Raw genomic sequence first — 21,898 nt, forward strand, 5'->3', positions numbered from 1 at the left:
ATTATTTAGTAACGCCCAGACCTCATGCCGTTCATCGAGCCCTACTGCTGTCTAAAAGAGCTCACCTTTGCCTTTGAACAGACGGTGATGTCCCTGCAGAACACCACCTCGACCAGCCGCTACCTGCGAGTCCTCCCGCCTTCTACTCCGTACTTCTCTCTGGGATTGGGTGAGCTCCGCGTGGCCATTGTCTAGACTGCCTGGCGCTCCTGGCCCTCGAGTGGCTTCCCTGTCTGTGTCCCGAGCCCAGGTCCACATTTCCCTCAGCCGTCCTGGGCATCCCTCGCACTCTGCTGGCGGCCTGCCTGCTCCTCCTTCATGTGAGGTCTCTGCGTCCTGACAGCTCCTTTCTCGGATCGCCTCCCTCCAGGTTCTGGTCCTGCCATCTCCTCCCACTTCACGCTGTCACTGCCCTCAGTCAAGCCCTCCTCATTCCTCACTTAAACCGTTATAGTGGCTTCCCACCTCACAGTGTTTTTCTCAAGAACACGTCTGACGTGTCACCCCAGCACAGAAATCTCAAAGGGCTCTCTGCTGCCCACAGAATAAATTCTAAGCCATAGAGCCAGGCATGGCCCCACCTAACCATCCTAGATGGACCATATCACTCCCCCCCGGCCCTGGTGTTTTTACCTGGAGTCTCTGCCCTCACAGCCTGCCTTCCTCCCATGCCATGTGGTTCTGCCATCAGCGTGGCTTTGGCCCAGAAGGCATTTCCTCATAGAGCCAGCCCCACCTGTGGTGGGGTCTACCCGTGCCCTCTGGCTGCCCTCTGTAGCACTGGAGCCTGAGCCCTGCTGGCTGCCTGGTCCCCAGACCCTCATTTGTCGCTTTTGTCATATATAGGGATGTTTCCAGGAAAAGGTGGAATGGTGGCTCCTGGAATGACCTGCCAGTACGTGGTCCAGTTTTTACCGGACTGCCTTGGGGATTTTGATGATTTTATTTTAGTCGAGACCCAGTCAGCCCACACGCTTTTGATCCCCCTGCAGGCCCGGAGACTGCCCCCAGTGCTGACACGTGAGTGTGTGCTCTGCCTTCCCGTGGATTCAGTGAGGGTTGGCAAGACCCTATAAGAATTGTGTGCTCTCAGGGCCCCTTTGTGGCAGCATACAGCTTGTCAGGGGCTTCTTGGTCCTGAGGCGGGACCTTCTGCACAGCCTTCCACGGTGTCAGGCCCCGATTGTCTAGCTTCCCAGGGGAGGCTGACTCTGCATTACCACAGCAGAGGAGGAGGCCAGCAGCCCAGCTAACCCCCCAGCATAGGCTTTGCTGGCTCATTGACACCCCTGAATGGGTCTGTGCCACCCTGAGGCAGGGAAAAGAGTTCCTGGAGCCCCCAGCGGATGTGGCCTCTGTGGCTATGGGGGTGGGCTTCTTCGGGAAAGCTGGCTTTGGCTGGGCTCCCTCAGTTACAAGCCCATTACAGGCTGGAAGTTGGGACTCTGACCACACCCTCCAGCCATACCAGGTGGCCCTGGCTAAGGTCTGAGCCCACAGTGGGTGTGGACTCCTGCTGCTCTAGCCAGGAGTGTATAGAGTCCTGTAGCACTGCTTGGGGTGCTAGGCAGGGGTTCGGGGGCCCTTCCACAGCTCCTCTGAGCTCTGGCTGACACTCAGGAGAACAATGACAGTAGGACCTAGTCAGAGCTACGCGTTAGTGACATGTTATTTCTCTTGCCCCTCCTTTCCTGTGGCTGCAGTGTCGCCAGTGTTGGACTGTGGTTACTGCCTCATTGGGGGAATGAAGGTGACCAGATTCCTGTGCAAAAATGTGGGCTTCAGTGTCGGTAGGTTCTGCGTTATGCCTAAAAAGAGCTGGCCGCCGCCAAGTTTCAGGGTGAGTGATCATCGATTGCTACCTGGAAAAAGAGCAGATCCAACAAAGGGAATAACCCCTTGCGAGGGACTAGCTGGAGCACATCTCTGGCTGGAAACACACAGAAAACAGAATTTTATAACCTCTCTATTCAACTGTCACAACCCAAATGACAATGAGACTCAGTGTGTATGGAAACGAGCGCTGCAGTTCTGGTTATTCCACTAATTTATGCACAACCCCGAGCGAGTCATATTGCTTCCCTTATCCTTCGAGGCCTGGATCAATGTCACTGCGTTCATTCATTCATTCAGTCGTTACTATAGCAAATGTTTGAATGTATCAGAGGTTACAAACTGGCAGCTCTTTGGCTGAATTCTGTGGGCATGTTTATTTGGCACAGCACTTAAAAACATTTTTTTTTTTTGAGCCAGCATTTACAAATAGGGAGATTTCACGTCAAAATCTGCCATTCTAATCTCTGGAAGATGTGGAAAGTGTGCAGCCTTGGGCTAGGATTCATGGTGGCCCTCCTGGCTGGCGTGGCAAGCGGAGCACATGCACCTTCTCTCCTGTTCGCCCACCCAGCAGCCCCCACAGCAGCCGAACGCTGACACCACTGGTTCGCATGCTCACACCGTTGTTATTCTTACAGTAGAGATGGTTCTCTGTGCCTGTGTCTCAGGAAAACAAGTGATAGGTCCAGAGGACCATGTGTTCCAAAAGACACACATTTCACTCATTTCTGTTAGCTGCCAGGGTCCTGTAGGCATGGGTGTGTGTCCCTGGCGTGCTCAGCGGTGTCCTGTGTAGGCACCTGGGCTGCAGCTCTGCTGACGAGACAGCAGCTGCTCTCACGACTCAGGAGCTTACAGCCAGGGGTCAGGATGGAGGCAGATAGGTAAGCTGGCACCAGCCACAGAGGCAATTGCAGGAGGGCAAGGACTATGCTTTGGGAGCCCACATCCTGGGTGAGGCCCTCTCTCACGCCTCCTGTGCAGTGTCTGAAACACTTGTCAGTGGAACTCCTCGTACCTCCTACCCGGAATGAATGAGCCTCACTTTGTTCATTAACGGGGGACTGGATGATCCTTGAGATCCTCCACTTTGCAAAATGGATGTTTGGAGAAGTTTGTAACCTGAGCACTGGATGTTACAGTCTCTTCTGCTTTTCTTTAAGGCTGTTGCAACCATTGGCTTCGTTGAGCAACCTCCCTTTGGGATCCTGCCTTCCGTGTTTGAGCTGGCTCCAGGGCAGGCCATATTAATGGAGGTAGGTGATGAGATGGTGGCATATATTTCCTCTTTCTTATGACTGGTCATGGCTGTTTCCTCAGCTACTTGCATCGTGACCCAACTCTCCACTTCCATCTCAGGTCTCAGCCTTAGTGGTTTCAGTGTAGGAGCGTGCTCTGTGGGGTGATGTCATTCGGCTGTCTTACGGCCTCTCTCACAGAGCAAGTGCAGAAAGCTCTAGCATTTCTATCATGATCCCTGAGCATCGCTTGTCCACACCGTGAGCCTCCAGGACCTTCCCTTGGTCCTTCAGCCTCTCTTGGACACCCCTCCCCGCAGCGATGACCAGGGAGATGCCTGTGGCTTTGTTCTCTCTTCCTTGTTTCAGCCTAAGTTATATAGTCCACAAGGCTCACCTCCCTTAGGCCTGACTCTGAACCGCTGTAGAAGCTCTCAGAGTCTGGCCCACTGGCTGTGGGTTTCTCTTTTCCCAGCTGGCCCCTTTCAGCCATCTCTTTGGCTCGTCACACCTGCTCACTGGTCCGCAGAAAAGCCGTGAAAAATGGTGCCGTCTTTCTGTCCCTGTTGCCCTCCTTGACTCCCTGGCCCATGAGTCTGACTATGTCGTCATGTGGCTGCACGTGGGGCTGGCATGTGCACGTGTGGCTTTCCTCACAAGCCTGCTAAGGGAGGTACTGATGTTCAAGAGTTAAAGCTGTCTGGTTTCTGGGGCAGCGGGTTTCACCTGCACCACCTCAGTGGGTAGTAAGAGCAAATGCCATAGGTTCTCAAACTCAGCTGCTCTTTGCAATCCCCTGAGAGACCTGCAAACACACTGATGTCTGGGCTCCAGCCCCGAGCTTCTGAGTTCATTGGTCTGGGGTGTGGCCTGGACACAGGACTTGGAAAGCTTTCCGGGTGAGGCTGGTGTGCAGCAAAGCGTGTGGACCATTGCTGTAGCTCCTCTACTAGGGTGTAACAGGGCTTCCTTTATCAGCTTCTTTCCAGTTTCAAGTGCCTGATGGGGTCTTGCTCTGGAGATCTGAGGTGATGCTGGCTTGTTCTTGGCTGTGCTGATCTGATTCCCCCATAAGAACCTGGCCGTTGGGGTTGAGACAGGGCCAACTCAGGCGCATAATAAGGCTTTATCAGTCCTTGTCTACTGCTGAGGGGTGGGCTGGGTTCTCTTGGCATAGCCCAGGCCTTGTCAGAGACTTGTCATGGCTTTAAGGAGTTGGAGCTGGTCACCCCTGACCAGGCTAGAATGTCCCCCTCATCCTATCCTCCAATGATCCCCAAGGAAAAGAAGAGGGCAGCAGCAGGAGGAATCTATGGGTGAACAGTGAGATAGTCAGGGAGGTGTTCCTCTTTTGCACCCCTTATGTATTTTGTTTATTGATTGTTTGGGGGTTTTGTTTGTTTTAAAATGTATTCGTATTTCCAAATAAGATATAAGTTCACATTTAAAAATTCAGAAGATACAAATAGATAAACAGTGCAATGTTCCTTTTTACCCCAGTCCCTCAGCTGCCCAGAGGCCACCATCTCACCAACTTCCTGAGAGCCCTTCCAGAGATAGGTGATACCTACAGCCAATGCACGTGTTTTTCCTTTGTTTCCATTTCTCCTTCGCACAAATTGTTGCCCACTCTGTACTCTGTTCTGTACCCTGTGTTTTCCACTTAATGCGATATCTTAGAGGTCATGCTCATATTTTTTATAGCTGCATAGTATTCCACCATGCGAATGAACCATAATTTAGTTCAGCCACACCCTGCTGATGGACATGAAGATTTGTTTTCTGATCTCTGGCTATTTCCGCGAATAACTTATACATACATTGGTCTGTCCAGTATGAGTCTGCCTGCTGGATACAAGCCTTGAAGTAGAGCTGCTGACTCAGGGGTCTCTGCTCATAATTGAGATACATGTGACCAAGCTCCCCACCGTGTGGACTGGACCAGTTATACTTCTAACAACAACCTGGGAGGGTGTCTGTTTCCTCACACACTTGCCGATACTGTATCTTGTCAAATGTTTTTTGGTTTTTTTTAACTGTTATCTTGGACATTTTTTAACCTATATGAAAATAGAATAGTTTAGCAATCACCCATGTACTCATTATCCAGCTTCAACATTTATCGACTCTTGGCTAATTTTACGGCATCTACACCCTTCCATCCCTTCCAACCAATCCCTACCCTGCCCCTGCAGATTATTTTGAAGAAAATCAAGATATCATATCATAGCTTTGATGATAGCTAACTTTGTGCTCTTTGCCAGTATAAACAGTGAAAACTTGTTCTTCTAGGTGGTTTTCATGTACATTTCTTTTATTATGAATGAGGTTAAACATGTTGTCATTTATATTTCAGTGTCTGTGAGCTTTCTCTTCATATCCTTTCAACATGCTCCCTGCATTGCTCTGGGGTGGAGTGTGGCTGAACTCCCTCACCTTCCATAGAAGGTGGGGAGGTGGCAGGGAGCAGAGCAGAAAGTAGAGGGCGGTGGGGGGGGGGCTGTGTCTGAGAAGAAGAGGCTGGAAGGTGGGGGCGGAAGCCTCTTTGTGGGAGGTATCAGGGCAACCTTCTCTCCCCCAGGTCTTGTTCCTCCCAACAAGCCTCGGGCAGGCAGAGCAGACCTTCATCATCGTGTGTGACAACTGCCAGATAAAGGAGCTGGTGACTTCAGGTGGGCTGGAGTGGGTCCGGGGCTCCAGAAGCTGCTGCACTGGCATTGGCAGTGTGTCATGGGGCACACGGGAGGGGTGCTGCAGCCTCCGTGTGCCAGGATCTGGTGTGGGGCCTCTTGCTCTGGTCAGACCTTGGAGACCCAAGCCAGTGTGGCCTTCAGGACAGTCCCAAGGAGCCTTCTAGGGAGAGATAGATGGAAACCTGGGGTGACATCTTTCATTGCTTCACTTTGAAACTCACCTTGATCTCCTTTGGGGAATTGCCAGTGACTCACACATACACAACCAGAGGCACCCCTAGGTTTCTGTAAGGTTAGAAGGAGCGTCCTGCTGAATTTTCCTAAGATGTACCTGCTGCCTCCCTCCCTCCCTCCTTCCTCTCTCCCTCTCCCCCTCCTTCCCCCCTTCTCCCTTCCTCCTTTCCTTCTTTCCTCCTCCCTCTCCCTCTTTCCCTCCCTACCTCTCTCCCTTCCTTTTATCCAATTTTATTCAGCAGGTATTAATTGATTGGCTGCTATGTGCCAGGTTATCAAAATCACCTCTTTTTTGTCTGAAGCTGTGGGGACATGACTCTGTGTGTTAATGGCCCCTCTTCTCCCGTGCATTTCCCTGGGTCATGATCAAGGCCAGGTGCATGTGGATGGTGGTATGGGTCCTGTGACAGCCTTTGGCTCCAGATCTTGATTTCAGCCCTAGTGAAACTTCACTCCCCTATTTTGTTAGGAATCGGGCAGCTGGTTGCTTTGGATCTGATCTACATTTCTGGTGAAAAAAGTCAGCCAGAGCCTGGAGAGCTCACAGATTTAACGGCCCAGCACTTCATACGCTTTGAGCCTGAAAACCTTCAGTCCACAGCTAGGAGACAGTTGATTATTAGAAATGCTACGTGAGTGACCCCTGTGCAGTAGCCCCCAACACTCACCCCTTCTCCTTCCTCACCTGGCCCTAAGTTCCCAGTGAAGCAGCAGGTTTCTTCCAAGGGCCAGGGAGGAGTCTGGGTACAGAGCGGAAGGACCCAGATTTGCATTGTTCATGTTGGTAGCCAATAGGCACATGTGGCTATTTCAACTGAAATCAATAAAAATTAAATAAAATCAAAAACTCACTTCCTCAGTGGTACCGGCCACATTTTAAGTACTCAGAAGCCGCACATGTAGCTAGTGGCCATCATGTTGGACAGCACGGATATTTCTGATTTCCATCACTGCAGGAAGTTATATGGGATGGTGCCGTTCTAGAGCATGCTAGCCCAGCCTTAGCCAGGAACAGTGTTCCCGGCGAGTTCCTGCCCTGCCCGAAGCCATCCACATCCAAAGGTCAGACAGCCTGGCCTGTGGATTCAGTTCTCCCTGCCCTTTATTTCCTGACCATCCTCAGAGCACCGCCATTACACCAGGACACACCTCATGGAGTCTCCCAGCCAGGCTGCCCTGGTGACCCCAGGGCTTACACGGGCTTGTCACCCAGCATGATGAGCCGCACTCGGCTGCCATCCCCTCCCACTGACAGCTGCCATCAGCAGCACACCTGGAGTCCCGCCCCTCCTACTACCATGGAGTTGTCACTGCTCCTGTTGGCAGCCAGTGGGCACATATCTTTCTGGCCAGAACTGTCCTGGGAGGTGAGAGCTGGAGAGGGGAAGTGTGGTAGGAGACACTGCAGAACACTTTCTGAGATCTGCGGGGATGCCTAGAACCCTGCAGTGTAATGATTGGAGCATGACTCCCTGTGTTTGACGTTTCCCCTGAGTCACTGTGGCTCTAACCTGCAGCTGCTGTGAGGGTAGGTGGAGGGGCTGTCTGAGGGGGTCTCCAGCTTAGACCTTCTGGCCTACGTCAGGCCTCTTACCTAGACTCCTCCATGGGAAGGGCCTGCGGGCTGACCTGGCCACTTCCTGGTCCTCGGTCCTTTCCGGCTTGCTTCCAGAACAGGGCCAGGCCAGGCAGGGGGTGAGAGGACCTGGTCCTGACGGAATGAAGACGTGGCCTTGGATCTGCTGCCCACTGTCCGTGTTGCCCTCACAGGCACGTGGAGCTGGCCTTCCACTGGCAGATCATGAAACCCAACCTGCAGTCCCTAATGCCCGGAGAAAGCTATAGCATGGACAGCATACAGTCCCACCCCGACAGGGAGACGGCCTTCTCCATCACGCCTGAGAGGGGGATGCTCAGCCCTCACACGGACCACGACTTCGTCCTGAGCTTCTCTCCTCACGAGGTTAAAATGGCGCCATCTGGGCAGTCATGCGTGATTGAGATTTTCACCCTCTGTCTAGCTTCTTTAGTGACATTGAAGCCACAGCTGGGCCCCGCCAGGTCCCCAGCACCCTGCCGAAGGCAGCACTTAGCTGAGGGGGGCTGGAGGACGTGCTGGCGTTAGGACGAAGACGCTCCTTTTGTGTGGTCCTGATCCTGCACACGCCTCAGCAGCAGCAATACCCTGGGCTCGATTCTTCAGCTCTGGGGGCTTCTGTATTTCTACTGCGTCAAGGACATTCCCATCTCTGCCCGGCCCCCAGCAGCTCCTAGGGAGGGTGAGGCGCATGTTCCTGAGGGCAAGGTTAGCACAGCTCCCCTCTCAGCTTGTGTGTGACAGGTGAGAGGAGAATGAGAGCTGGGTGTGAAGGGGTGCTCAGGGACCCTTGTTGGTAAGACGAGCGGGTCTGCCTCTCAACCCAGCATGTCTGTCCTGGGGTGGGGGAATGCCTCCGACACACTGAGGGCACTGCCAAGGGGCAATGTTGGGGCCTGGAGAGGCTTTCCTTCCTGTCCCCCAGGCCCACACATCCTGGCAGCCACCCCTCTTTCCCCAGCATGGTGGAGGGGGAGCATGGAAGCAGCAGTGTTTTTCAGAAGGCCTTTCTGGTGGTTGGAATGCCGTTTGTCTGTAGGTGCTGTCTTTGTCTTGCAGCTGAGGGATTTTCACAGTGTGCTCCAGATGGTGCTAGAGGAAGTCCCAGAGCCCATGAGGTGAGCGGGAACTGGGCCCTTGGTGAGAGCTGGGCAGTGGGGTCCAGCTCCGCTGGGAAGGCACAGGGAAAGAGTAAAGGAGGCATTGACACAAGGGAGCACATGTGCCTTGCCCTGGCACGTAGGCCTGGTACAGTCTCAGTGTGCAGGAAACAGAGCCCACTGGACTCACTGTGAGACCTGCAGGCCACCCTGGCACCTTGGAACTATGCCCCAGGCTCATTGTTACCACCGGCAGCTGTGGCCCCTGGGTGGTAGTGACTAATGAGGGACGGTTTTGCCCCAGGGTGGGCATTGCTACCAGCTCTTCCCTAAAGCAGCTGTCAGGGTGGGTCTCCAGTCAGCCTCGTGTAGGAATCTCAGGCTGGCTGCTGCAGCCTGGTCTCTGGAGGCAGCAGGGCGCTGCCCCAGCTCAGGCCGCAGGTAGAGTAGCTGTTAGAGCCACAGGCATTCATCACTGTCTCGGGACGTTGGCTGATGCCTCTGATTTTAAGAGGCTTGGTAACTGCAGAAAGTGGAGCATTTTCTTTCCACAAGAAAAAGAAGTGAGGGGCATGCACGGCCATGCTCCGGGGTCATATTGGCTCCTAGCTCATGGTGGGTTTGTATTCAGTTCAGAACTGGGAAACCTGAAGGAGCCGTCGTACTCTGTGGATGATGTGATCGTCCTAGAAATTGAGGTGAAAGGCTCAGTGGAAACTTTCCAGGTTCTCCTAGAGCCATATGCCCTCATCATCCCCGGGGAGAACTACATTGGTATAAATGTGAAGAAAACTTTTAAGGTAGGTCATTGTCTCCCCCCAGCCTAGGCTAGCTGACTGAGATACTTGGTACTGCACTTGGGCACAGTTAGAAGGAGCATGTGGCTGGAGGGGCTGATGGTGGCAGCCACCTCTTAGAGGATGAGTCTGTTCCTAGAGCCCCTGAATTAACTTGGTTTGCACAGTTGCTGGGCTGGGCATGTCTGTTGTTTTATCAGCTCCCCTGCATCCTCCGAATGACAGAGCTGAGGAGCCCCTTCCTGTGTTCATGCGTCGTTGGCAGAACGTGGTGCCCGCAAACCCTGCAGTGTGGTGTTAGTGCTGTTGGATGACTAGAAATTAGCTGGGAGGGTGTGAAGAGGACCTTTTGTGAGCCCACCATCCCAGAGTCCTTCAGCAGGTACAGATCTGATGTGCAAGGACAGCCCTGAGGAGCCTGGATTGGGGTGTCTTTCAGATGTGGAACTATAGCAAGTCAGCCATCAGATACACGTGGGGGAAGATCAGCGACTGTCACATCATTGAAGTGGAACCCTGCACAGGAACCATAGGTATTGTGGGGACTCTGGCAGTGTTCGTGACCGGCCGTGTGCTGGCTGGGGAAGGAGACCTCATGGTGTCCGGTGATCAGCTCTGGCTGCAGCCTGGCACGTGTGGACATGAAGTCGGCAAAGGCCAGACATCCAGGCCCAGCGACAGAAGGAACCTACCCCTGCTTCCTTTCTCCACCTCTCACTTTCCCCCTCTCTCCCAGAGTCCAACGAGGTCGAGGATTTTGAGTTGAAGTTTACTGGGGGTGTCCCCGGCCCAACAAGCCAGAACCTGCTGTGTGAAATCAGACATTCACCCTCGCCAGTGGTGTTGCACATCGAGGCGGCCTTTAAGGTGCTGCTGGGAGGCTGGGCAGCTGGGTGGGCCAGACAGGTGACCGGGATAGGGCACAGAGCCCACTCCCAGGTGGCCCAGTGACAGGCCCCTCCGGGTGTCTCAGGGGCCTGCCCTCGTCATCAACATCTCAGCCCTTCAGTTTGGTTTGCTGCGCCTGGGGCAGAAAGCCAGCAACTCCATCAAGATCCAGAACACCAGCCCGCTCCCAGCCATGTGGTCCATGAAGGAGAGTCCCATCTGCCTCAAAGAAAGGCCTGAGGGTGTAAGTCAGGCCCTGCTGGCTCCTCCCTCCAGGAGGCGATTTCCCTGTGTCATGAGTCTTGTGCTGGGGCTTTGAGAGGGTTGAGGCTGGGAGAGGAAAAGCCTGCTTAGTGACTTTGGCTTGGCAGTATCCCCAACTCTCCCCATCTCTGAGGCAGTTGGGGTCCTTTGTACTTAACCCCAAACTGGATGTTCCTGTTCCTTTCTATGCATCTGACGCAGAAGCAGGACATGGGTTTCTACCTCTGTCAAAGCAGCCTGAGTCAGGAAGAAAATAGGTAGTTGAGCTGGGCGGGAAGCTTTCAAGGCCTGCGGGGGAAGGAGAGTGTGGGCTGGCTCTTCCCAAAGGCTGGGAACTTCCCAGGGATGGTGCCTGCAGTTTGAGTACCTGCCACCAGGGGGTGCTTGTGCCTGCGCTTGCAGCCCAAACCCAAAGGCTCCAAAAAGGAAAGCCGTTTCATTTTCACTCAAACAGCACCTTTCTGTTTACCGTAAAAATATAAAAGACTAAAAGTGGCAGAATATTATCATCACACTTAAATCATGGCATCACACTTAAATATGATGCGCAATCCGGAAGAAGACCAAGGCGCACAAGGCGTCAGTTGCTCCTTCCAATTGTAAATCACCGGCTCGCCACCCCTACTCTTGACACTTGGTGGCCTTAAATCCCTATGAGCTGCCTTCAGTCGTCACTGCACATGTGAGCCTCTGGCCAGGTCTGTTTGGTGAAAGCACCTCCCTCTGACTGCTCCCTACCAAGACCCCAGCCTGCTTGCCCACTTGCCCTCCAAGCCAGAACGCCGCACGCTTTCCCTTCCACATTCAGAAGACAAGGAAAGACAGTCACAGCCACACATGCATTGTATCTGCTAACATGTGTTCCCTTTCTCCTTTCCTGACTTTTCTTTTCCACTCACAAGCCATTCTGCTTTACCTGACGGCCTCACTTCTCTAGTAGGACACTCTGAAACTAAGAAGTAATAGCACTTTGCATTGAATGGCCAACACCATTGCCAAGAACCATTGCTGGGTGTTCTGTTACACAGGCCTGGAGTTAGCCCTTTCCCTCCCAGGGCTCACTGGTCTCCATCCTTGGATCACGGTACCAACCACAGAGGGCAGGGACTCGGGGCAGGATGGTATCAGTATTGCTAGGAAGGAACCCTTTCATCAAATGAAATCTTAGACAGAAGCCCAATATCTAGAATAAAGTACGATTGCTCTGGCCACCCAGAGACCCCCTTTTTAGGCACCCACTGCACCATCCTTCCTCTCCCCACATCCCACTCCTCTGCCCTAGGCACTTCTGAGGAATCCCTGGGATTTCCCAGAGCACAGCTGGAAACTTACGAACCTCAGCCAGTCTCATTTCATAGAGGAGAGACAGGGGCTTCCCCAGGGTTACATACTAATGGGTGGTAGACTCAGGAGATCCCACTTCTCTGATTCCCAGTCTGTGTTTTTCTTCCACTGAGAAGAAGAATTACAATTTATCATTGAAATCATTGGCATTTCAAGGCTGGTAGGGACACTGTCTCTACAGTTCTCTATTCTTTTGAGCTCCCAAACATAACGTTGAGGTTTGGGTTTTGTTAGATGTGCTCGGGTCAGGCGACCCAGAAACCCAGCCCCAGAGTGCAGCCACACCCCCTGAGTTCCAAGAGACATGCACAAGAGGAACAAAGACCAAAGAAAACAAAGGGGCGCTTTCCTTATGGAGGAGCTTGGGCCCCAAACTCCGCCTAGAGCACACAAGCCACTTTTTCTGGGAGGCCTAAGCAGCCTTTCTAGTGACAGCCAGCCCTTCCATTCCACCAGTGCCAGAGTGGTGAAACTTCAAAAGCAAGTGAGCGCAGGGCACAGGTCAGCACAGCATGGGGGGTAGGTGGGGGTGTGAGAAGACAGGCCAGGCCCATGTTGGGTGGCCAGGCCACCCTCCAGGCAGGTGCCTTGTACTCATTGCCTTGGTGTTGTGGAAGAAAGAGACCAAAGAGGAATAATGTCCCTCCTGGGTGTGCTCTTTCAATGTCCAGTGATGCCCCACGAGCCAGTGTGGCCCATCTGGGGCCACTCAGACCAGTGCTTTTTTTATCTCAGTTGAGGGCAGGAAGAGGGGTAGAGAGCCCTGTCCAGGTCCACGCTTCTTCTTAAACCTTTTCCCTTCCCCTCTGCCTTTGTCTGTGTGCGTAGTACGGGGAAGGAGGTAAGACCTGCCAGGTGAATGACTACAAGCCTATTGAGGGTGGGGGGAGGAGAAATCTGTGGCTCATGGAAGCTTCACCCCCTCCCCCAATTTGGTGACATGGTGGCTTTCCTTAAAACCATCAGGGTCCTGCTCAGTGGGGCTGGGCAGACCTCTCAAAGAGCTGCCACACCTCCCCCCAGCATAGTCCCCACACCTCCAGTGTGGCACCTCTCTCTGCCTGTACCTCTCAGATCTCGGCCAGTGCACGGGGACCTCCTCCTTTAATTGGAGACTCAGTTTTTGTCCTCTTAATCCTGAGACTCTTGCTCAACTGTGCTCCCTGACCTGCTTGCCTCCTTCCGTATTCTAGATGGCTCTTTGAAGAGCTGGGGGCAGCTTAGGGGTGACTCCAGTTGGGCATGGCTAGCCCCCAGTTCTGCAGTTCCAAGTGTCCTCCTTATGCTTCTGGATTGGCCTCCCAATCAGGTGTCTCCTTTCGCCATTGAGCCTTCCAGCGGCCAGGTTCAACCTCTGGGAGAGTGCCGAGTGAACGTCACCTTGGAGGCCCTGCAATGCCAGCGTCTGCAGACCCTGCTGGTGCTGGAGGTGGTGAACGGGGCCTGGAGGTGAGGGGGATGACAGAGCTGTCACAGCACACTTTCTGCGCATTCACAGTGTGTTTTCTTGTATGATGTGTAATTAACTAGAGACATTTCAGAGTTTCAAGGCATCAATACATGTTTATTTTATAAAATTTGGAAATTACTGAAGAAAATTAGTCTATTATCTGGACAAAACTCACTAGTTACCTGTAATATTACAGGGTATATCCTTCCAGTGTGTACATGGTAAAGGAATGTAAACTAGTGCAGCCACTTTTGACAGCACTTTATTGTTACCTAATAAGGTAAATTATGCACGTAACAGGGGGCCCCGCATGAGCCTTTCTAGATTTACTCCTTATACATGTGCGGAGGGAGCCGTGTGCTCATATGGGAATTCTCATAGCCAGACTGTTCATAACGGTGAAAACTGGAAACAATCCGTGTTCAATAAGAGAACAGACACAGAGTAGTTGTGGTGTATTTAAATGAGTGAATACCACTGTGTTCTGAGAGGAACCCACTGAAGATCTCAAAGTTTATTGGTAATGATTCCTTCCTCCCTCCCTCCCTCCTTTCCTTCTTCCGTTCCTTTCTTCCTTCCTCCCTCCCTCCTTTTTTTCCTTTCCTTCCTCCCTCTCTCCCTCCCTCCCTCTTTTCCTTCTTCCTTTCTTCCTTTCTCCCTCCCTCCTTTTCTTCCTGCCTTCCTTCCCTTCCTTCCTTCTTTCTTGCCTGCCTTCCTTCTTTCCTTCCTTCCTTCCTTCCCGCCTGCCTTCCAGAAAATTTCTTGCATACTGTCTACATAAGAAACGTCCAGACCTGTAGAGAATTTTTATGAGTTTATTTGAGCCAAACTGAGGACAATTGCCCGGAAGCAAAATCTCAATGGATTGAGAAAATGCTCCAGAGAATGGTAGTTTTGCAGCTTATTTTATATGTTAGAATCAAAGGAGGAGACCTAAGGGGGGGTGGGTTTACATGAAATCCATTGGTGGTAGATTAAAGCAAAGCGGGGAAATCTCTGGGATTGGATAAAAAGTAAAACGGAGAGACACATACTTGTACTTCTTTTACATTGCTGGGTACAGGACAGTTAATAATTAACAGTGCATAGACATGACATGGGAGGAACAGTATAACAGTGAGGGGTTTTGTGGCCTGGTGAGGTGGGTGTGCCTTTCGGAGTTTGGGGAAAAAGGAATGTACCCTGACATTCCAAGAGAATGTTATCTTAGACACAAAAAGACAGGTTCACTTAAGGTAAAGACTGACCTTTGTCAAGGAAGCCACAGGCCTAGGATGTGATGGCTGGCCATGACCCGCTTTTAGTTATGAATGTTTATGTTCAGACCGTCGTATGTGGTTACTTTCGGTCTCTGAGTTCGTAAGCCCTGCCATGCTGGCCTCCCCTGAGCTTGTCAGCTTTTATATGTGGCCCGTTTTTGTCCACAATATGTAAGAATAGAATAGTATAATGAGCCCCCATGTACCCATTACCTACCTACCTTCAATAATTATCAAATGACTACAAATATTGTTTAATCCATATCCTCATCCAGTCCTTACTACACCTTCCCAAATTATTTTAAAGCATAATATTCGTTTTCTTATGCTGGCTAGTGGTAATATTTTATTTCTTAAGCTGAGTGATAATGGGACACCGGTGTTTTTTTAAATTTCTCTTTAAATTGTGTATATATTTACACTGTATAGGTATTTTTAGTTATTTCTACATGTATTTTGTATTTCTTTATAAAAACATCTAAATGCTCATTTTTGGGATAATTTTTATACAAAGTTATTTGAGCCAAACAGAAGATATGCCTGAAACCAAGATCTCAACAGAGTGAGAAAAATGCTTCTTTAAATGCTCGTTTTAAATCTTTATGAATACTCTTGACTTATCCTCCCCCCCAAAAGCCTGCCATTTTACACTTAGGGAGAGCGCTTAGAGCTCCAGGCTCCAAGGCTTGCAGTTTAACAACCTCAGTGAAAAATGAAACTGGCTTTCTCTAGAGGTAAACTGATAGGTTCCCTTCGGGTCATGTGCCCACCCTGTGACAGGGCGTGGTGGGTCTGTCTCCAGAAAAACCCGGTGGGAAATCATGCTGGATCTATACTGCAGGAATTTAACCATTTTCCTCCCATTTTCTATCTTTCAGTGTTTTTACTTCTTGTTCAGGTAGATGGCCTTGGACTTGCAGGTCGCTAATTCGGTCTTTGGTAGATGCCCTTCTTTTGGCAATCATGTTTTTAAATTTCAAGCTCTTTTGTTCTTGGACCGTTCCTTTTTTATAGAACAGTAATCTGTTACTGTCTTGCGGGTGCAATAGCCTCTCAAATTTCCCCAAGGAAACTAATTTTTGTTTCCTCAGCTTTTGGTGTGGAGTCTTTCTCCTTCCCTTTTTGGTTTTTCTTCTGCATCTGGTAATCTTTGGCTGCCCATTCCTGTTTCTGGATGGAAGAGGAGGTTGATTTGCCTAAGAACCTGGTGGTGCAAGTTTCCTCTGCCATAACTGGGTATAGGTGTGGAGAGCACACTCCTAATGGCTAATGATTTTGAGTATATTTCATGTGCTGACTTGCCATCAGCGTGTCCTCTTTGGTAAAATGATTACATCATGTTGCAATTGGATTGTTTTATTGTTGCATTGTAAGAGTTCTTTTCACATTCTAGGTACAAGTCTTTTGTCCAATATGTGGTTTACCAATTTTTCTTCAGTCTGTAATTTTGTCTTTTGAAAGAGAAAGGACCTTTCACAGAGCAAAAAATTTTAATTTTGATGGAGGTCCAGTTTATCAAAGTTTCCTTTTATGAATTTTCCTTTTGGGTCTTAAGGATTTTCTCCTATTGTTTTCTAAAAGTTCTATAGTCTTTTTGTTTTTTGTTTTTAATTTTTTTTATTGGGGAATATTGAGGAACAGTGTGTTTCTCCAGGGCCCATCAGCTCCAAGTCCAGTCGCCATTTTCAATCTTTAGTTGCAGGGGACGCAGCCCACCATCCCATGCGGGAATTGAACCGACAACCTTTCTGTTGAGAGCTCGCTCTCTGACCAACTGAGCCATCCGGCTGCCCCAAAAGTTTTATAGTTTTACATTTAAGTTTGTGATACATTTTGAGTTAATTTTTGTATAACTTCTGAGGTTTAGGTAGAGTTCCATTTTATTTAATTTTTGCTTGTGGATATCTAATTCCTCCAGCATCATTTATTCAAAGACTGTCCTTTCCCCCATGGAATTGTTTTTGCACCTGTGTCAGAAATCAGTTGGGACCATTCAGATGTTCTTAAATAGGAGAATAGTTAAATAATGGTGCTACATCCATGCCATGGACTACTACTCAGCAATAAAAAAGAACAAACTATTAATACATTCCACAACTTGGATGGACCTCAAGGGAATTATGCTGGGTGAAAAAAGCAAGTATCAAAAGATAACGTACTGTATGATTCCATTTATATACTATTTTTAAAATTATGGAGCTGGAGAACAGATCAATGGTTGCCAGGAGTTAGGGAGCAGGGACTTGGCTGTGGCTTCACACAAGGCATCCTCTGATGGACTATTGTGTGTCTTGACTGGTGATGTCATATGTATCTACACATGATATAAAATGGCATAGAAGTAAATACACACAAACAAATGAGTGCGTGTAAACCTAGTGAGGTCTGCATTAGATTGCCGGATTGTATCAGTGTTGATCTCCTGCTCGTGATATTGTACTGTGGTTATGTAAGATGTTACCGTTGGGGAAATTGGTGAAGGGTGTACAGTACCCCTCTCTAGTTTTTGTTATGGCTGCCTATGAATCCGCAATTATCTCAACACGAACAGTTAAAAGCAAAATACATAGTATCTCCATTCTTCATACACACACAAGAAAGTCCCAGGCATATTTGTGTGGGTCTGTGTCTAGGTTTTCTGTATTATTCTATTGATCTGTGTGCATATCCCTCCACCAATAGCACAGTACCTACTGTATATAATAAGTCTTAACATCCAGTAGAGTGACTTTCCACTTTACTCTTCTTTTTAAAAATTGTCTTAGTCATTCTGTCCTTTGTCTTTCCATGTAAATTCTGTAATCAGCTTGTCCATATCTACCCAAATCTTTGCTGGGAGTTTGACAAGAGTTGTGTTAAACCTACAGATCAGTTTGGGGAGAATTGACATCTTCACCATGTTGACTCTTCTAATCCATGGACACGGCATGTTCCTCCATTTATTAAGTCTTCTTTCATCAATATTTTATAGTTTTCAGCGCACAAATCCTGTACGTGAATTATTAGATTTACACCTAAGTCTTGCCAGTTTTTGAGCAATTATAAATGGTAGTATATTTTAAATTTGTTCCCACATGTTCATCGTTAACATATAAAAGTGTGATTTGTTTTTGTATGTTGATTTTGTACCCTATGACTTTGCTGACTCATTAGTTCTAGGAGTTTTTGAAAAAGATTCCTTGGGATTTTCTCCATAGACCGTCATGTCATCTGCAAATAGGGACAGTTTTATTTGTTCTTTTCTGATCAGCATGCCTTTTATCTTTTGTTTCCTTGTGTCCCAGCTACCTCCCAGTGTATGCCGAGGTTCAGGCGCCCCACGTGTACCTACAGAGCAGCCAGGTGGAGCTCAGCAACCTCTACCTGGGCGTGCCCACGAAGGCAACCCTCACGCTCATCAATGGCACACTCCTGCCCACCCAGTTCCACTGGGGCGAGGTGAGTGAGCCAGCACTGTCGGTGCCAGGTCTGCAGCCCTCAGCACCAGAGGCCCATGTGGAGGGGGGTATTGCCCCGAAGGCGCCCCCCAGAACAGATACTCAGCCTCCCTCCTACTCCCTGTCCTTTGACCCACAGTGCCCAGAAAAGCTGGGCTCCTCAAAGGAGCAGCACATTTGGTCTGGCTTTTTCTTGCCCTGTTTTTGGAGAATCTCAGCTCCCCTCCTGAGAAGGAGTCTGTGGTGCACACAGCTAGACCTCCCAGCCAGTGTAGCCCATGACTGGGAGCCCAGCTAGGGCACTGGCCCTGGGGCCGCCTGGAGCCTGCTCTACATGCTGTGGGAGAAGAGACGACATTCCTGGGCAGCAGAGGCAGCTGCCTTCTACTGCCGGTCACCCTGGCCTCCCAGGGCAGCTTGTTTAGTCCGGGCCATCTTTGACAGGTGTGAGGTCCACGTGGGGTCAGGGAGGACAGGAAAAGCAACCTGTGGTTTATCCCCAGCCCGAGCGCCTGGCCCTGCTTGTCCTGCCCCGGGCCCCCGGTCCACCAGCCTCCAGCAGAGCATGCAGCAGGCTGAGTACTCTGCCTGGACCCCAGGCCCACCCTGGGAACCCAGCACACGACAATAGGCCTATCCATGTGTCCTCCAGCTCCTGGGGCACCAAGCAAGCTCCTGCACAGCAAAAGTCTCCCCCAGATGTGGCACACTGGGCCCCCATGAGGAGTTCCAGCTCAGTCTGGAGTTGACTACTCATACCCAGGTGAGGAGAGGTGTGAGGGGGCCTGAGGAACTGGGAAGGCACCCTGCTACTGTCTACACCTGTGCAGGCAGGGAGGTCCGCCTCAGACCCCCTCCTGGTCTTTGCGACTGGGGAAGAGGTTTCTTGCATTTGGATATGGGGTCCCTTTCTTTAGGGACACAAGATCAGGAAGCCTGGAGCAGGCCTGAAATAGGCATGCCCTGAAACCCACTGGCCACATCTAGCCTTGGGCACCAACGTTAGCTCTCTGCAGGCGATTTTCTGTGGCCACAGGTGGGCCCATCTTTCCAGGTTGCCCAGAGATCCTGAGCAGAGCTGCTTCTCACGGCAGGCCCTGTGCTGGGTGCTGCTGGATGCTGCTGGCAGCCAGGTTCCTCCTGAGAAGGGCACAATTTCTCCGTGGTGCAGCCCACAGGAAGGCATGGAAAGAAGACATTTCTTCCTTCAGAGACTTGCAGACCCACATTCCGATTCCTCACTGGCAAACATGGGGACAGTGGCTTTCTTACACCGCTTAGCCTAAGCTCTAGGGTGACAGACAGATGGGCCCAGGCCTGTCACGGAGCAGACCTCACTCAGGAGGGTTGGACTTCTGTGGTAGCAGCTTCATGAGAATAAATGTATGGCTCTTGCAGACGTCTACTTTGAGGGTCTCCCTTCATGTGGGCATGCCCAGAAATTTGGAGCAGACACAGCCAGGAGCCCCGAGGAAGGGGCCAAGCCTCCTGGGGGCAGGGTGTGGGCCAACAGGCTGGGCCTATGGATGGTGGCTCCCTGGAGGGGCTGGGGAGCCCTTCCAGAGAGCCTGGACGGAAGTCAAGAACTTGGTGTTGAGCACCGCCCCACCCACCCAGCAACCACCTGTGCTGGGGAAGACCCTCTGAGTCCCATCTGAGTCCAGCCTTGGGACTCACCCGTGCTAACGTGCCCCTGATGGGCTTTCTTATAGGAGTTGCTGACCGATTTGGCCCTCCCTTGTACCGTGTCAGGCATGAAGGAGCCACTGGTTCTGGGCATTTCAGGGAAACCCCAGGGACTGCAAGTGGCCATCGCCATCTTGGAGGAGGGCTCTGATAGAAGGTGAGTCCAGGGCTAGAGCCAGGACCTGAGGGCTGAGGCGACCATATGAAGGACCTGTATTGCCTCGTGGTACCAGCCCCTTCCCAGGGGATTCCTACAGCCAGGAAGAGGCCACAGTGTTATTGTGGCTCCTCACCACCTCTGTGGGAACAGACCCCTCTACCCCATCCTCCTCCTCTGTGTGGTCTTTCCCCCCGCACTTGGAGGCATGGTGTCCAGGCAGGTAGGGGGTGACTGGGGACAGAGCTGTAGGTCCCTTGGACTTTCCCTCATGAAGCCCAGCGACTGGGAGACAAGCCCGTCTGCCCCTGGTCAGGGAGAGTTTGTGGAGTTTGAGGCCTCTGTTGGCATCATGGGCTGACAAGAAGGGCGCATCTGTGGAGTGGCGGCTTGGTGAGGATTGAGCCCAAGGGTGAAGCCTGGTTTCTAGGCAGCTCTCACACCCCCACTGAAGGTGGCTCTCTGGGCAAGACCAAGGGTGGCATGTAACCTAGTGTCCATGGGCACGGGGCAGCGTTCCTAGCACAGAGCTGTGGCCAGGCCACAAGGAGGAGCTCAGCCTGGACTTTGGCTCGACGGTGCCACTGAGGACCTGTGTGAATCGCCAGCTTATCCTGACCAATCACTCCCCGATACAGACCCCTTTCACCCTCAAGTTCGAGTACTTCGGGAGCCCTCAAAACAACCTGCGCCAAAAACCATGCCTGTAAGTCTGGTTTCTTTCAGAGTCAGTTACCAGGGAGGATGTGATCAGGAAGGGTTTGCCCCATTGCGCCTTGTATGGCTTAGGTGGCCAGAGGCTGGTGGGTGTGAGGCATGGGAGATGTTTTCACAGGAGACATGGGAAAGGCAGAGAAGGAAAGGTTCCTGCTGCCCACCTCCACCACCCTGGGAGGGACTGTCGGAAAGGTTGGGGTTGGGGCCCCTTCTCCTCAGCGGCCTGCTTAGATAGAGGGCTTCTGATCGGCCAGGCAGTATTTGGGATAGTGGATGAGGAAGAAGTTATTGGAGCTGAGGGAACTGTGGGGGCAGAGATGTATCAGTGAAGCATTTGGCAAAGCTGTAACTTGAAATCAGCCATAGGGAAAGTATTTACACCATAGAAATTGGTAGTTTACCAGCACACCACTACAAACACCTCACTGCCTAATCGCCGAACATGGGGGCCCAACTTAAAAACCCCTGCCATGGGGTTTTTAACTAACAGTTTCTAAGCTATTAACTTTCCACTCCAGAAAAGTTAGTGTGCACTCACTGCTGGACAGATGTCAGCAGGAAAGACGGAAATGGGCCTGTTGCAGAAATCTAGGCAAGAGATGGGGAGTCTGGGTCAGTTTTCATCCCGGGGTCACCAAGGCACAGAGCCTCGGGATAGGAGATCCCTACCCTGGAGCCCTAGGTTTCTTGGGAGGCAATCCGTGGGACTGGTGAGTGGCTTGGGGTGGTAGGGGTGTAGCAGGAGCAAAGACCAGAGAAGCAGGTGAAGAAGAGACCTGACGAGCTCGCCCCTGGGAGGAGCAGGCCAGGCCACCTTCCTCCATTGGGCATCTGCTAGGATGCTCGTTGCCAGAGGAGGTAGCTCAGGTCTGAGGGAAGGCCCAGATGGCTTGATGCTATTTCTTTGTCCCATCTGGTAAAGCCCCGACGTGTCTCCTGCTCTGCTGAAGACAGTGAGGATTCGTAAGCAGTTGGCCAGGCGAGAACAGCTGGGTAAGAGCCCCAGGTCAGGTACTGAGCCCAGACCTGGTCAGAGTGGGGTTTTCCTTGGCCTTCTGAGGATGTGGGACACCTGCTGCAGGAAGGGGACCCTGACCATCTCAGTGTCTTTTCTAGCAAGGTCTCTGAGATGGCCGTGGCCCTCTACCTCACAGTGCTTCTCTTTTGAATGAGTCCATCTCCTCGCTAGGGCTTAAGTCTT

General features: G+C 51.2%; 1 protein-coding gene across 1 annotated transcript in view; it reads left to right on the plus strand.

The window, feature by feature from the left end:
* DLEC1 (DLEC1 cilia and flagella associated protein) overlaps positions 1–21,898 on the plus strand; it is a gene marked incomplete at its 5' end in the record, with an annotated part of 51,635 nt that overhangs the window by 18,668 nt on the left and 11,069 nt on the right. Inside the window, 18 exons of the mRNA XM_081072278.1 lie at positions 82–169; positions 847–1,020; positions 1,704–1,840; positions 3,000–3,092; positions 5,656–5,746; positions 6,471–6,633; positions 7,772–7,964; positions 8,658–8,716; positions 9,330–9,498; positions 9,935–10,028; positions 10,232–10,362; positions 10,469–10,627; positions 13,301–13,440; positions 17,985–18,138; positions 18,790–18,900; positions 19,850–19,980; positions 20,495–20,686; positions 21,620–21,690. Coding sequence (XP_080928404.1) covers positions 82–169; positions 847–1,020; positions 1,704–1,840; positions 3,000–3,092; positions 5,656–5,746; positions 6,471–6,633; positions 7,772–7,964; positions 8,658–8,716; positions 9,330–9,498; positions 9,935–10,028; positions 10,232–10,362; positions 10,469–10,627; positions 13,301–13,440; positions 17,985–18,138; positions 18,790–18,900; positions 19,850–19,980; positions 20,495–20,686; positions 21,620–21,690 — 2,350 coding nt within the window. The remainder of the gene's footprint in view (positions 1–81; positions 170–846; positions 1,021–1,703; positions 1,841–2,999; positions 3,093–5,655; positions 5,747–6,470; positions 6,634–7,771; positions 7,965–8,657; positions 8,717–9,329; positions 9,499–9,934; positions 10,029–10,231; positions 10,363–10,468; positions 10,628–13,300; positions 13,441–17,984; positions 18,139–18,789; positions 18,901–19,849; positions 19,981–20,494; positions 20,687–21,619; positions 21,691–21,898) is intronic.

The sequence above is a fragment of the Rhinolophus hipposideros genome (assembly GCF_964194185.1).
Source record: "Rhinolophus hipposideros genome assembly, chromosome: 14".
Taxonomy (NCBI): domain Eukaryota; kingdom Metazoa; phylum Chordata; class Mammalia; order Chiroptera; family Rhinolophidae; genus Rhinolophus; species Rhinolophus hipposideros.